At 48.6% G+C, this 15,580-nt stretch overlaps 1 protein-coding gene across 3 annotated transcripts in view; it reads right to left on the reverse strand.

Moving 5' to 3' along the window:
• Positions 1-3,877: 3,877 nt before the first annotated feature.
• Positions 3,878-15,580, reverse strand: part of ARHGAP31 (Rho GTPase activating protein 31) — a 58,233-nt gene continuing 46,530 nt past the window's right edge. The window contains exons 7-12 of one of the 3 annotated variants that reach the window (XM_086615952.1): positions 14,303-14,501; positions 12,448-12,572; positions 9,991-10,050; positions 8,444-9,070; positions 7,220-7,524; positions 3,878-6,346 (exon numbers count right to left, since the gene is read on the reverse strand). In XM_086615952.1, coding sequence (XP_086472078.1) covers positions 3,878-6,346; positions 7,220-7,524; positions 8,444-9,070; positions 9,991-10,050; positions 12,448-12,572; positions 14,303-14,501 — 3,785 coding nt within the window. Of the gene's footprint in view, positions 6,347-7,216; positions 7,525-8,437; positions 9,071-9,990; positions 10,051-12,447; positions 12,573-14,302; positions 14,502-15,580 lie in introns of all 3 variants that reach the window. The other 2 variants (XM_086615884.1, XM_086615837.1) reach the window with 2 other exon arrangements.

Genomic DNA, 15,580 nt, shown 5'->3' on the forward strand with positions numbered 1-15,580 from the left:
AAACCAAACATAACCCAAAATCCTTTCTTAAAGTCTCTAGTGTTGCAGGGTTGTGCTGAAAGGCAGGAGTTTGGTATCCACAATGTATCAAGGTATCACAAGGCACCACTGCAAAACCCTGAACTTCAGAAGAACTTCCAGTCTCAGGTTCAATCTCCTACTGCAAGGTGACAGAGGACAACCTGAGGGCTCTGAAGCAAAGATAACATGGGGTCTGACCCTGAAGCTGACCTCAGGAATGACATAGTAAAGTTGGATCTCAGGAAGCTCCAGCCACACAGTCAGCACCATTTGCTGGGAGGTGGCTTCTGTCTTCTGTCTCTGTCCAACTATCAAGCTCTGGTCCTTGAAGCTGCCTGCAACTATCAGTATCAACATGGATCCATCATCAGGCATTACAAACTCTGCAGAAGTCTGAGCCTGGAGTTAGGAATGGTGGCACCTGGGCAATGGTGCACCTGGCAACTAAGCAAGTACTTTCAGCTCTGCAGGATCTGAGGCCTTATCTCAGTGTTCTTCATATAAGTCCACTTGTGACCACAGGGCTATAGTGATGTGTCTGCATTAAGCCCTCTTGGCCAGGATCTTGGAAGTTAGATACATCAGCTGAAGGCTGGAGATTACATTGTACACAGAGATGGGATCGAGCTACAAAATAGAGATGTCATTACAGAATCTCTTCTTAATTAAAAACCAGGGCCTGGATCTGAGTTCAAATTCTGAAACATCCTTAAAAAGTATAGCCTGGATAGAATTTTAGTTGAGGCTGATCTTTAATATTAAGTAAAGATTTGTAATAATTTTCTCTTGCAGGAGTTTCACCACTTATGCCAGAAGTGCTATTACTTACTGGAACACTGTTAAGAGTTGAGACAGTGTATTATGTACAAATTGCCAGACCTCATTTCTTGTTCATAGATCAGCTTATATGAGAATAAGGAGGAAAAAAAAAAAAAAAAAAAAGAATGGTTTTAAGGTTCCAGGGTTTCATCACATTTTCTTTTTCCTTTGATACATTACTTCGTGAGCTTCGCTGGCTCCATTCCAGATGCCTTGGCAGTCAAAACTTCTAGGAACAGGGAGAATATAAATCTCTGTCTAGAGTAAACTGTTTTGTTGACGCCAAAAACCTGGGCATCATTTCCACAATTTTTACTTTCTCTAAAGCCTTTCCACGATACCTCGTATCACACCTTCCCAAGTCATTTGCCATTACCACAGCTGTGGTGGTTAGAAGCTTTCCCACGAGGCATTCGGGTGCCATGTAAATGCAGTGCAGAACTGGGCTAACTATGAGGAGCATGGAGGACTGGAAAACTCTAGTTGTAATGGGAGGCTGCACAGGCATCTTATGGTCTGGGAGGAGGATAATACAATCGTCATGAAGCTGTGTGTTCTGGACAGGCTGTCCGTGGCTTGCTCAGGTAAAGCATAGGCTGACATCTGTGGGAGAACATGGACCCGAACAAGAACTCCAGGCTTTCATCTGATTTAATATTCTCCCTCAACAAAACTGACAGCACAGAATTATTTCTCTGCTCTGTTATGTTTTATATGGCGTTAAGCACAAAGAAGTACAGTGGGGAGGATCAAAGACTGCAACTGGTGACAGGGAAAAGCCCTCTTGTTTTTTCATGCTCCTTTGGATATGGCAGGAGAAAATTCTGCTGAAGATATGTTCCTGGCATTTGTGGGCCCAGAACTTCTCTGGCATCTCTCCTCTTTAGCAATCAAAGAGTGCAAAGAAAGCACCGTACAGACTCTGGGTGCTCCAGACACAGTGACACTAACTAAGTGACACATTCAGTACAGACCCTGGTGTACTGAATTTTCTGTGTGCAAGTCAAGTACCCTCCATAGCAAAATACTTCGCAGGAAACTGTAAAGGATTCGGGTCCATCTTGCACAAAATAGTTATAACAACAGTAAAATGGCAATAGAGTTGGTCTTGGACACTCCCATCCCATCCACCATGGAAAAGGAATAAGAGAAGCAGTTGCTATTCGATCCGCCTCCCACTTCGTCCATCCAGAATCACAGAAATGACACATGTGTACAGACCAGGAGCTCGTGGGTGGAGTTTAACAGTCTGAAAATGCCAGTACTTCAGAAAAAAAAAAGCCCTAAACATACATCCATTGGGAAATTCTGACTGACACTCACCGTGGTGACTATAGCACTTGCTACCAGATGCTCAGCTACTGCTTAAACTATAGCCCATAATACCCACCCAAGGGCCTACAGACTTATATCTCCATGAACGATGGCCCTGCAAGCACCATTACAGGGACAATCTCAATCCTGGCAGCAACACCTGTGTTCCTGTCTCCTCTGTAGTCATCAGTGACTCTTAAATTGCAGAGACAGCACGGGCTGTACCTGACTTTGCAGTCGCCCACGGTCACACACCAGGCAACAGATGAGCCTACAGTGAACGTGGAGTTTATAAAGCTCCATATAAAGAGCTTTATAAAGGAAGGAGCTTTATAAAGGAAGCTTTAATTCTACCCCCCTGGCAGCTGTTGCTTATAGGAACATGTATTTGTCTGTAACAATAACGGCCCTTCAGGAACGAGTTTAATTCACTTCAAATCCGCCTCTCAGGATATCGTTCAGGATCTGTTCTGCAGTCTCACAAATCGTCCTCTTTACCATACTCTTAACCAGCCTGAAAGCACTGAGGGCCAGGAAGGTGACAACCAGCCATGGTCTCAAAGAAACAGTGTAAAATCACAAGGAGAGGAAGTTTAAAGGAAGAAGAAGCACCTGGGGACATGCCACACAGTGGCAATGAAAGACCAAGGGTCAAAGATATGTCAGTCAGGGTGCAAGAGGGCAATAGCCCAAGGACATGCAGATCAGAGGATCTTCTTGCTTTTCTCTGCTGTTGGCAGTGGGGAGCATGGCTGGAGATAGTGGCAAAGGTGTCATCTGGCTTTAAGCAATGATGAAAATAGTTGATACTGGCCTTTGTTACCACCGTGTGTTTGCTTTCACTGATACCAGCCTGAGAAGTCTCTATCACTGGACAGCCAGCTGCACGCTCATTCCCCAGCTACATGGATCTTGTTTGACCAAGGAAGGTGTGGCTGAGCATGACAAAACTCATCAGCAGGATTTGGAAGATTAAAAGAACAACTGGGCGTTTCCTGTCCAGCTACTTTCATTCCAGCCCTTGCACATGCTAGAAAGAGCACATCTTTGATGCAAGGACGGAGCTGGAGGCAGCGCCTTCAGGTTGCATGTTTGTCACTGGAACATCCTTGGGTGTCTCACACCCTGTGTGACTTCCTCATGCCAGCTTCAGCTTTCTCTTCAGCTATCCCCAGCCTCCTGCACTGTTTATTTACCCTGTCTAAATCAGACAACAGAGATGGAGAGGCATAGTCCATCACTGGTGGCTGGGAAACAATGGAAGGAGGTCCCAAACATCTGGACTTACCTCCTCAGCAGATGTGCCTCTGCACCCTGGGCTGCAGTGCTTTGGAACAGTGTTTCCTCCCAGCCCTATTTTCTAATTATACTGATCTTTATTTTTCCTTTTTTCCATAGGGAGGATGAGACTTTCACAGGGCTTGTTAGACAATAAGTACGAGGAAATGCAAGGTCCCTGGGACTGGCTTACCAAAAAAAAAAAAAAAAAGGCAGACAGTGAGGGACTAGTCAAGGATGAGAAGGGGGAGGAAAAGCAAGACAAAAAGACTACAACCCTCCATAGCAAAATACTTTGCAGGAAACCATAAAGGATTTGGATCCATCTTGCACAAAATAGTTATAACAACAGTAAAATAGCAATAGAGTTGGTCTTGGACACTCCCATCCCATCCCATCCCATCTCATCCCATCCACCATGGAAAAGGAATAAGAGAAGCAGTTGCTATTCGATCTGCCTCCCACTTCGTCCATCCAGAATCACAGAGCGCCTCTGGGGCTGGTAAAAGCAGCTGGTAGAGGTCTCCAGTCTCTGGCCATTCTTGGGGATGGTCATTTTGTTCCGCAGAGTCACCCCCTCAGGTGTTGTCCGCGCAGTCTCAGACAGATCGCCACAAATGGGGCTCGAAGAGGTGGTCTGAGTGGGGCTCCTTATGGGTGATAACAACACCCTGGAGTCTGCTGAAGAGGAGGGGTGGTCCATAATGGGGAAAGGGGGGCTGAAGAGAATCAGACTCTGGGGCCTCCCAGGCCTAGATCTATAGGAAGGTTTGGAGAACCCTGATGGCCTCTCCATCTTTGAGGACTGTGGGTTATCTCCAGCTGCCTCCCCCTCAGAGGTGCGCTTTCGGCGCAGAACAGGGGCATCCATAGCAGGGTAATGACTGGATGGGGATGGCTCCAGTGGAGAGCCAAGACTGCTGTGCCAAGGACAAGCTGAGTCCTTTTGAGCTGGGTCACTGTTTTCTTTCTCTGCTTTGGCTTTCTTCTCCATCAATGGGCTCTTAGGGACCTCCAGGTGGCTCCATGCCACCTGTTGAGTCTGCCTGACGGCCTGCTTGGCTTCTGCTTCCTTCTTCTCGGTCGGCGGAGCAGTGTTCTGAGCCTGCAGGGGCTGGGGGATCTGGGTGTACTGAATTTTGGGTGGTATCACAGGCACTGCCCTAGCCTGGCACATCTTAATCATGAAGGAGGTCCTGACCGCGGACACACTGACAGGGGCAGAGTTACGACGGCCGGTGGTGGCATGGGCCACTGCCAGGTAATCCAAGTCTAGATCCACGTGGGCATTGAAATGTGACCCCCAGGGAACGCCTTTACTGGCAACAGGGCAGGCAGTCGGCAGGGATGGGACAGAATCGCTGCTTTTGACTTCCTTCTGCCCACACAGGAGGTTCCGAGGGGCAGAGGGCATGGACAGGTTCTCGAACGTGAAGAAATCTGGTGCTGGAAGGAGTGAATCCAAGTTGAGGGATGATGGCCTAGTCTTCACTTTGCGAGGTGTTTCTTCACCTTTATTACTCAGCTGTGGCTCAGTGGCAGAGCACAATTCTTTGGTAACAGTCTCTCCTCCCAGGGCAGTGTCCTGAGACATGGATAACTCCTCCTTTGTGTCCTTTGCCTGTGAAGAACTGCCTGGGCTATTTTGATATGGCAAAGACAGCTCAAGCTTTGATCTCCAAGAACTTTCTTTGCTCACATCCACTTTCCTATCCTCTGGCTCCAAAAAAGGGATTCTGGAGGGTCCTTCTTTCTCAGCTAGTGCCTCCTCCCTGCTGAGGGGGTATCTCAGCTTCTCATGTTTTGGAGGTTCTTCTGGAGGACTTGTGCTGTTCTCATCTTGCTTAACTTTGCCCAAACTAGAGGAGGAGGTGGGTTGTGTTTTGGGCAGCTCACAAGTCACTGGGAGAATGTCAATGCATGGTTGCTGCTGGTCAGTGGCATCTAGGAAAGAGAATGGGATAGTCCACAGACTCATCACTGTGTCTTTACTGTCGAGGGAGAGGCTGCGACTGAATCGTGGTCTAAGAGAAAGGCCTGTCTCTGCTCTCTGGCTCTGTGGCTGAAACTCCTGTAACATCTTCTCCTGAATGTCCTTAAAGGTGGGGGAATGGAGTGGGCTTGTAACCCACTGGTGATCCTCCCATGGCTCCACAAGTTCTAAGCTCTGCACATTATCTGTCCAGGTATCCTCATCATCCTGGTCACCAGCATCATGGGTTCTGCTAGCAGCGTTAGCCTCCTTCAGCTCCTGGATTCCAGCTCCGCTCAGTGCCGTGGAGGAAAATGTGTCCCTTTCATCAGCCGTCATTATCTCAGGCTTTTCCCTCTGAGTCTGGACTCTGGTAAGACCATCCTTATCCCTCTGCAGCTGGCAAGTGCTATCTTTTTCTCTTGCTGACTCTGGACATGCTCCTTTGGAACAAGAAAACTCATCATCTGGGACAACCTCATTAAATTCGGATTGACTGTGAAGCTTCCAGTCCAGGCAAGGAGTGAGACATTCACTCCTGCTGTCCACCACTGGGTGGTGGTTCTTTGAAGTGGCTGTGCCAATTGGAAGAGTACCCAGTTTGAGTGAGGCTGAAGCACAGCTCTGCTGTGCAACCACATCAGACTGGCAGTTGTGGAGGCTGTCTTGTCGTTCCGTGCCGGTGGCACCAAACAAAGGCACTTGGGTTGTTATCTGTGGTGTTCTACTTGTAGACTTCTGCTCAGACAGCGTTGGACGCTGCCCTGGGCCAGAGGAAGAACTACCTGTTTGTACTGAAGAAGAGGGTTCAGAAATTTGGCCCATCTTGGGGACAGTTGCTGGCAAGAGCAAGAGCTCCTCTTCAGGTTCGATAATTTTCAGTTCCTGCTGTATCTCTGGCCACAGCGGTTCTAGAAGAGCATTTGCAGGGTCCTCCTCAGTCTGAAAAACAGAAGAAATGCCATGACTTGGCAGCTCACAACTTACCAATAAATAACCCCTCCATTTTCCTCAAACATCCCTCTTAGGATAGACAGGCTCCTGGATGAGCACGCTTGTGGGCGGAGAAACAGAGACGTGCGTACTGCTACCAGCTCAAGGAAGGAAATATGTGTATAAACAAGTGCCTTTATGGAGGAGAAGATCTGAGGTGCAGCCAAAACAAGGCCTGTACAGATGTACTGAAGGAGTGAGGTGAATGAGTAGCTGGAATGTCTCAGCCTGTTTCTCAGCTCTTCCCATTCAGGCTCGCTTGGCCTTGCCAGAGGATCTGCATTCCCAAATCGCACACGAGCTGGAATGAATACTCTATTCAAGGAGCTATGCCAACAGAACTTTAAATAGCTGTCCAGAAAGGAGTATTGCTGTAAGAAACTTGGTGAAAAAGCTCTCCTAGAGATATAGAGGAAGCAAAAAATAATAATTAAAAAATAATAATGTGTAGAGAATGGAAGAAAAAAAGACTGTTCAGGCTGTCCAGGACAAATGGCACAGCAAAAATAGAATGGGAGTTCAGAGACCGTGGGTCAAAATGCTCAGACATCCGGACAGTCTCACATCGGGACGGTCTCAGAGCAGACAGATTGTCCTGACTGCAATCGTGTAGTTATAGGAAAAGAAGACCAAAGGGGACAGCAGGTAGTTGTATAACGGTAAATCACCACATGGTGATGTGGACAGAAGCAAAATCAGTATATGGTCAATTCCTGACCCTGCTTAGCCTAGGTCATAGACTGAGTTTTTGTGACTATGGACACAATGAAACTTTAAACAACCACCCAGTCACCACCATGACATTGTCCCCCATCTTACCACATCTCTTAAGTGTGACCCTTTTTCTGTCTTAACTGTCTCAATCTCCTGCTGGCCACAGCTGCCTTCTGAGGAGACATCCTTCGTCTTGCGCTGTCCTTGCTCTGCCTTGTCTGCAGGCAGCGGCCCCGTGTGAACCTCTGGTGTTTGTTCCAAGGTGGGACTCTGCTCTGAGGACTGCCGGGGACTACTGGTGCTGCTTGTGCAGCTGCTTTGCCCACATAACGTCTCCTGATTTTCTGCTGCTGGCTGTGGAGTTTCTGAGGACTCGGGTTTCCTGGCTGCCATCAGCTCCTCAGGGTTAGAGCCTGATTCAGAAACACAAATGAACGATGTAATGACTTGTGACGGAAAACACGTGCCCTGAAACAAAGCAGTGCTGTTTCATAGAATCATAGAATAGAATCATAGAATGGTTTGGGCTGGAAGGGACCTTAAAGATCACCTAGTTCCAACCCCCCTGCCATGGGCAGGGACACCCTCCACTACACCAGCTTGCCCAAAGCCTCATCCAACCTGGCCTTGAACACTTCCAGGGATGGGGCAGCCACAACTCCTCTGGGCAACCTGTTCCAGTGCCTCACCGCCCTCAGAGTGAAGAATTTCTTCCTTATATCTAATTTAAATCTCCCCTCTTTCAGTTTAAAGCCATTGCCCCTTGTCCTGTCACTACACGCCCTTGTAAAAAGTCCCTCTCCAGCTTTCCTGTAGGCCCCTTTAGGTGCTGGAAGGCTGCAATAAGATCACCCCGGAGCCTTCTCTCCTCCAGGCTGAACAGTCCCAACTCTCTCAGCCTGTCTTCATAGCAGAGGTGCTCCAGCCCTCGGATCATCTTCCTGGCCCTCCTCTGGACTTGCTCCAGTAGTTCCATGTCCTTCTTGTGCTGGGGACTCCAGAGCTGAACACAGTATTCTAGGTGGGTCTCACGAGAGCTGAGTAGAGGGACGGAATCACTTCCACTTTCAACCCAACGCCAACCAACAAAGCTAAAGAGTTCCCTCCGGGCGCAACAGGACGTTGCTGGGAGGCCACCCACCTCCCCAGTCTCAACGCTGCAACAAGCACCAACCTGACCTGCTACCATTAACGCCCACCCTGATACAGTTTGGTCTCTTTCCTGCTACAAGAGCAGGCTGGAGCAATTTCCATGCCACTAAGTTGGCTACTGGAGCCAACCTCCAGTAGGCTGACAGAGGCTCCACAACCCCCTTCTTAACACACTTTTACCTCCGGATGCTGCCGCTGGCAGGGTGGGCCCTGGCTGTTTCTCCTTCCCCTCCGGCACCTGCTCTGTCCTCGTGTGGGTCCCCGCTTCCGGAGCAGAGGGACTTGTGCTCTCGGCCACCAGGGAAGACAGCTCCTCTAGGCTGGAGAGGGAAGGCTTCTCCTTGGCAGGCACGCGGCAGGGTGTGCTGTTGGTGCTGATGACCGCGGATACCCGCAGGGGGACAGAGACGGCGAAAGGCTCTGAGATGTTCAGGGCTTTCCTCTGGTGACGAGGGGAGGCCTCCAAAGGAAAGAGGCTACTTGGGAAGCCTGACTTGGTGGCTGTTTCAGAGGTGTAGAACATGCGGCCACCTTTGGGGGAAGTCTGCTCGTTTTCGGCGTCCTCTGCCGCCCGGAAGACCTTCAGCTGCTCAGGGGGTGACTTTGCCTGTGGTGTCCGGGGAGGACCTTTCTCCCCACTCAGCTCTGAGCTTCCTTTGGCCCCCATGGCAGATCCTTCCCGCTCCCACTCATTCTCCTTGCTGAGGTCGTATGAGCTGCCCGTGCCTCCTGTCCGCATCTTTATCACTGGAACAAAAAACCCTCCCGTAGTCACTGTCCGTTTGAATCTGCTCTTTTCATCCTCCCCTAGAAATGGGAAGATAGGAAGAAGTCAGTGGGAAACAAAGCAAAGAGCCTTCCTCTAAGGATCCCTCCTCAATCCCTCCAGGGATGAGTCCTGGCCTGGTGAACACCCACATTTCCCCAGAGAGATGAGGACAGCAGGCACTGAAGACCTTCCAGGCTCCAGCCTGGAGGCTCCTGGAGCCTCCTTCAAACTGGGCAGGTGTGGCTGGATAGGATGCACTCCAGTGGAAATCACCTAAGACTTTTATTAGAGGCCCCTCTCAGTCAGATGCAGCCAAACCTGGGGCTAGCATGGATTGCCCACAAAGATCACAGCTCCAGGCTTTGCTGGCTTATTGCAAGCACTTTTCACTTATGAACAGGAATTTTGTGCCCAGAAAAATCAAGAATGAAATCAAAGCAATCCCACTGCTAACAAAGATGCAGCTAGGCACGGTGGGAACTCCCACGTGCATGCACCAACATGAAAGACACAGAAAAGGGTTAAAAATGCACGCACACAAAGGTGGGGGACCACGTCGGCAGCCATGGCATAAGCATACAAAGATACACAACAGAGTGAGACAGGCAAAGAAACAGAGCACTGCATCCCCGCGAGCACTGCATTCCCTGCAGACCACTGCATCCCTGCGAGCACTGCATTCCCTGCAGACCACTGCCATCCCTGCGAGCACTGCATTCCCTGCAGACCACTGCATCCCTGCGGGCACTGCATTCCCTGCAGACCACTGCATCCCTGCGAGCACCGCATTCCCTGCGGACCACTGCATCCCTGCGAGCACCGCATTCCCTGCAGACCACTGCATCCCTGCGAGCACCGCATTCCCTGCAGACCACTGCATCGCTGCGAGCGTGGGGGAAAGCTGAGCATGCAGAGGTGCCATCCTTCACCCTTACAGTACCGGCTTTCGGTGTCTCACCTTCCACTGGCAGGGAACACAGCGAGTCCATGCTCTTCGCGGGACGAATAGTCGCTTTTTCTGTGGAAAACGAGTTTTAGAAGCAGGCTTCAGACCCTGCAACATTGCAGGTTTCAGCCCATAAAGACCAAAGGCTACATATAGATGGGCATGCCAGGCAGACCTCAAAGTTATTTTCCATTTCCAAACATTCCCCCTCTGTATCCATACCAAGCGGCTTATTACCCACGCCACTTGTCCACACAGCTGGGGATCTGCTAGTGCCAACAACAGCTTTGCACCTGCCGGACACGTGGAGAGCTATACTTATCCCAGCCAAACCCATCTCCACTGCGAAGCAATTAAGCATCCCCGAAGCTTAATGACGCACCACTGCCCGCCCTGGTCAAGTCAGGCTGTTGGTTGTGGGGACTTTTTCTTCACTAAACTGACATGAATGTCTTCTCACCTCTCATTCCTGACAGCAAATGTTGGGTTATTTTTACATCGCACTCCCAGGCTCTTTTGCTGGCATGAGCATACCCTGCCTTCAGCAAGCACTCTGGGAAATTTAGGAGGGCAGTAAGCAACCTGTTTTCCTGGTCATCTGCACTGGACTCGCTTGTCCAGAAACAAGCTGACATTTGTCACCAGACACTCCACAGGTCTGCTCCTAAGAGGTTTTGGAAGCGTGTAGCTGTTACCGCTCCAAAAAGGCGAGATGGGGGGAATGTAGCTGGCAAGGAAGACAGGTTAGTCTCTGGCAGCCCAGAAAGGATCCGTTGAGGTCTGGAAAATGTCTGGGAGCAAAGTTTGCTGTTTACAATATTGCACAAAGTAGGTAAGGCAGAAAGTGAGCAGGCTTGTTGGACCTCATTGTTTATATAATTAAGGCTTCTGGGACTGACTTTCACACTAGTATAGGAGAAACTCCAGCTACTTTTTGCGTTTATATGGAGTCCTGGCTACCGTTTACGTTCATATGGCACGATGTCTTGAGCACTGGCTCCACTTTCCCGGAGGAACAGAATTCAAGCTGTGGAGCTCGTGTTTTATGTGACTTGCAGACTTGTGTGCATGGACACAAACTATGTTCAAGCATGTGCTGAGTTTCAACAGCAAGTTCATCTGTTTCCTCACATTCGGCTGTAAGCAGAGAGCACACAAAAACAAAACATGGCAGCTTCTTGAAAACACTACTTCAGAACCTGAATCTCTGCACATGGTTGTGCATTTGTGCGTCCTGCTGGTGAAAACGTACAGCCTCCTGTCACTCTGTACTGTGCTTGAAAGGAGACTCGCCCCCCCACAATCACTGGGATCCAGTCATTCCTGGGCATCCTTGGGTTAGCACTATTTTGGGACAGAGTATTCCTTATCAAAGCGGGAAGGTGATCCTGTGATCAAAATAGGATGGAGAGCTATTTTGCGGTCTGCCATGGGCACCCTGCGCGAGGCCATCTGTAGATGCAAAACATAGGAGAAGGCAGGGGTCCAAAAAGAGCTGGATCCAGCATTTGGCTTCACACTCACTTCTGATCCAAATACAGCCTCTCTTATATGTGCTGGTAGGCAATATCGCCAACAAGAACTATTTTATTTTAAGTCTTCCGAGGTTTGGTAGTGCTCCTCCAAACACCAACTCTGGGAGTCATAAGACTGTCTAAAAAAAATCCCACCTTCATCGTCTTCTTAAAAAGTAAATATCTTGTCTTGGAGATACTAAAAAAACTAGGACATATAAACCTGAAACACTTCTTTATGAACTTCGGTTAAAAAGGGGATGCTTTCTTTTAAAAATCGTGATTACTTTTAAGTCAACTTCATGATTTGTAAAACTTGAGTCATTATTTCTGAACACTGGGAACTGGCACTGCCATGTGACTTTCTAAGAAGCAGAGTGTTTAAGAGATTGCAGCTCAGGAGAGGCTAGAACTTGGGCTTACAGCCAGGAGAAATGACAACTTCTCTCTTGTAAATTCTGCAAAATAGTTTCCCTCAAAGTACTGAGATCCAGGAGCCATAGGGACTCCTGGTGCCTTGTTTTTCACAAAGACACTGAACACAGTTGGTTCTTTAATGCCCTTTAGTGAAAAGATGGCCTGAAAGGACAGCCATTCTCCTGTGCCATGTAAGGAACATTAGGAGCCAAAGGCTGGCTGGGCTGGAAGCGTGGACTTAACCAAACCTATGTAGTATTTCCTAGTCCCCAAGCTTGACATCTGGGTGATGGGAGCCTGTTTATCACACACCAAAATGGAATATTTACTGTAGCTGTCCGGCATATCCTCCTGAAAGGGTGCTTCTTGCCACCACGTGAAAATGAGATGTCCGTGAAACCAGGCAATGAACATGACCCCATTAGACTATCTCAAGTCTAATGATATTAGTGTCATGTGGATACAAGTTGCCCCATGCTGTCGATATCACAGGAGAACGCTGCAGAGAGAAATACTTAACTGAAAAGAGTGTTCTTACCAGAGAGCTTCTGTGCCCTTACGAAGACACTCCCATTTCGACTCAGTTTAGACTTCGATTCAGAGCCAGAACGGCCCAAGTTAAATATCGACTTCCATTTCTTGGACTTGGTAGATAATTTTCTCCTAGAAGGAAAAAGGGCTCAGGAGGTTACCAAACCCTAGAGACTTTTGCCTTTTTAATACCCCACAAAAGCCTCTGAGCTCTCCCCTCAACGCTGTCCCTCTTTTCTTCTCACACCTCTTAAAATTCTAAGGCATGCAAAGCATAGCTACACAACCAACTCTTGCTTTTCTGTAAGAGATTTATCTGTATTGCTGATTTAACCACATCATGGATGGAAAGACACCTAAGCTGACTCTTCAGAGAGTTGGCTCTGGCATCATACTGCAGCAACAGTGACTGACTGAAGGATCAGCCATGCTTGTCTCTGGAAAAGATATGTTTCAGAGGCAAGAACTATCTTGCAATACAGTACAGAAAAATTGCCTTTATAACAGGTTTTAATGACAGAATGCAAGATAAATTCCAGAGAACTGATGGAACTGGTGCTATCGCTTGGTGCACAAAGCTATCCTTTCAAGTCTACATCTTATGGTTTTATCCCTTAGTACAAACTAGCTATTAACGCTTCTCAGGACAATATTAATTTAATCATAGGTGTTACATGATCATATGCAAGTATAGTGTACTAATCAAAAGGAGGAAGTTTAACGGATTTAAACTAATTTCTCGTAACTGTCAGAGGAAGTGGGACGCCAGTTCCCTGTGTCTCTTTGGAAATCCCAGCTTTAAACAGAAAGAAGCTGTTACTCCTGAAGCCAGTTTTCTTCTATGCTTATTACCACAAGAAGCTCTGTTTCAGTTCCTTCACATACCCATTCTGACTCCTCCAAGCTCCCCTCTTCCTGAGCAAGATCCCTCTTATCTCCCTGTCTTTCCACTCCCGCCGTTCCACTTTTTTTTTCAGATCAGTACTCAGAAGAGCACAAATCGGTCCCACAAAGAGGATTAATATCTTGGGGATAGGACTATTCTCTTCAAGTGAGAAAGGAAAAGGCACTCTCGAGGGGCAACACACCCTTTTGTCTTAAGCTGGTTATCCTCTCGCCGGTATTCTGTTCGATGGCTCCTTTTTGCTTCACTATATCAAGTGCGAAGAAATATCTTTGCTCTGGTGCCTCATGGGTTAATAGATTAATGAGCCTCCTGGTGCAGAGGCTATAATCTCTCAGCAATGGGCAGTAGAGTGGCCATACATTAACAGATGGATAGACCAATAGATAAATACTTATGCTGGGTAGCAGTGCCAACAACTGCAGAGACCTCAGCTGAAATCATACTCTTCTCCTGGCATAGGCATAGGTGCCACCATGTAAATATCTTTCCATGCTAGGAGTGAAAATTCACCTGACTGCTTGGCTATGAGTGCAGAGGAACCTGGAGAATGATGAAGCTGAGCTGGTCAATGCCACTAGGTGTGCCATGGACCAGCCGCCAGCAGGTGGAACTCGTAAGGGAGCTGTGTCTGGACCTGCTCTGTGTTCAGCCCACCTTTAGCCAAATCCTGAGCTGACACAAGGATGCAAAGACAACGAATTCCTCCTGCAGGAGGTCTGCGAGGTTCTGCCCGATGGAGGGATGAGGACTAGTGGAGCTATGAACCCAGCAGCTACAATGCTTCTTAGGAGCCGCTGTGCCTTTTTTGAGAAGGGCACAGAATTTTCTCTGGACGGTGGTTGCAGATTCTTGCATGCAGGTGTGGGGGTATCACGCTAACAAAAGGCTCATTCCAGATCAATGCTGGGGAACCTGCACTCTTTTGTCAGCACTTTTCACTCCTCTTGGCACTTACTTGCTGTCAGGGAGGTCAACAACGGTGTGGAAGAGAGAGCCAGTTACAGGGACAATTTCAGGCAAGCTGTTCTCTCTCCTCTCCTTCCGAGCAGGGTGGGAGGCAGACAGACTCCGTGCCTGCGCTTCTTCCAAGCTCACCAGTTTCATTGGCAGGGAAGCCGAGGGGAGGGACAGACTTTTCACAACCGATGCGCTCTCTGAAAAGCAAGAAAATACATTCCAGCCTGGGGTGAGGAGAGACGAGAGCAAGAGCTTCATGCCTTTATTTAACTGGAACATCTCCTGCGGAGGGGGGAAAGGAGCGGCACGTGCAGGGAGAGAGGCTTTTTGTCAGATAAGTCTTGCATCTCCTCAGCAACCTTATCCATCTGAGTGCATTCCCAGCAAGGGCCATGCTCACCAGCTAAAGGCTGCATTGTACAGACTTGCTGCCTCTGCTGTAGACACGTTGGTGTGAAAGAGGCGTCTCTGAAAACCACCAGGATTCACACATGTCCCTTTCTCCTCCCTCCTTCCTGCCTCCCTCTCCACATTTTGGAGCAGTTCAGTCCCCAGCCCAAGCCTGATGCCCAATTCTTTCTCTCACTTCCACATCTTTCTCCTTGTCTTGTTCTAGGAAAGGGGACTGTTCTAAAAACCAGCATTACTTGACCTTGCTAATGCATTTCAGGGCTATGGAAAGCAGTATGACCAATAGCCCTGGCAGCCCTGGCAAATGAAGGTCTCTGTTTACACGGCCAGTGACAAAGTCAGCTTCCTATAAGCCACCCCAATAACAGCCCTGTTCTAAACAGACCACCTCAAGGTGCATGAAGGAAGCGCAGGCTCTGGAGACCACTCAGTACTTAACCCTGCTGCTGAAGCACTTTCCCACTAAGAAATCAACTGAGACCATCAGTATGTTCCTCTCTTGACTCCATATGTCTGCTAAAGGCCAGCAGTGTTCAGCACTTATCACACTTGGGCCAGTTTCGGGCCAGTGACCTGCAGTAAAACCTGAAGCCTTGGAATTTATTAGCCAGTGTTTCACTACAATGTTTAAGGCAGTACGGGAGCAGTTTTTCACTCCGTGTCTTCTGCCAGAGCATAAATAAAGGTATAGGAGTGGCACCTGCTCTGGCAGAGCAGGGATGTTACAGGTTGAGCAGGGCACTGCACTGGAAACACGAGCTCCAGGGACTAGCAGAGAATGCCACATATTAAGGGAAGGGTGAACAGAACGAGCTGACACAGGGCTGGAAAGCGGAAAGGTGGTTACTCCCTCACTTCTGAAGGT

The sequence above is a fragment of the Tauraco erythrolophus genome, chromosome 1 (genome assembly GCF_009769465.1).
Source record: "Tauraco erythrolophus isolate bTauEry1 chromosome 1, bTauEry1.pri, whole genome shotgun sequence".
Taxonomy (NCBI): Eukaryota; Metazoa; Chordata; class Aves; order Musophagiformes; family Musophagidae; genus Tauraco; species Tauraco erythrolophus.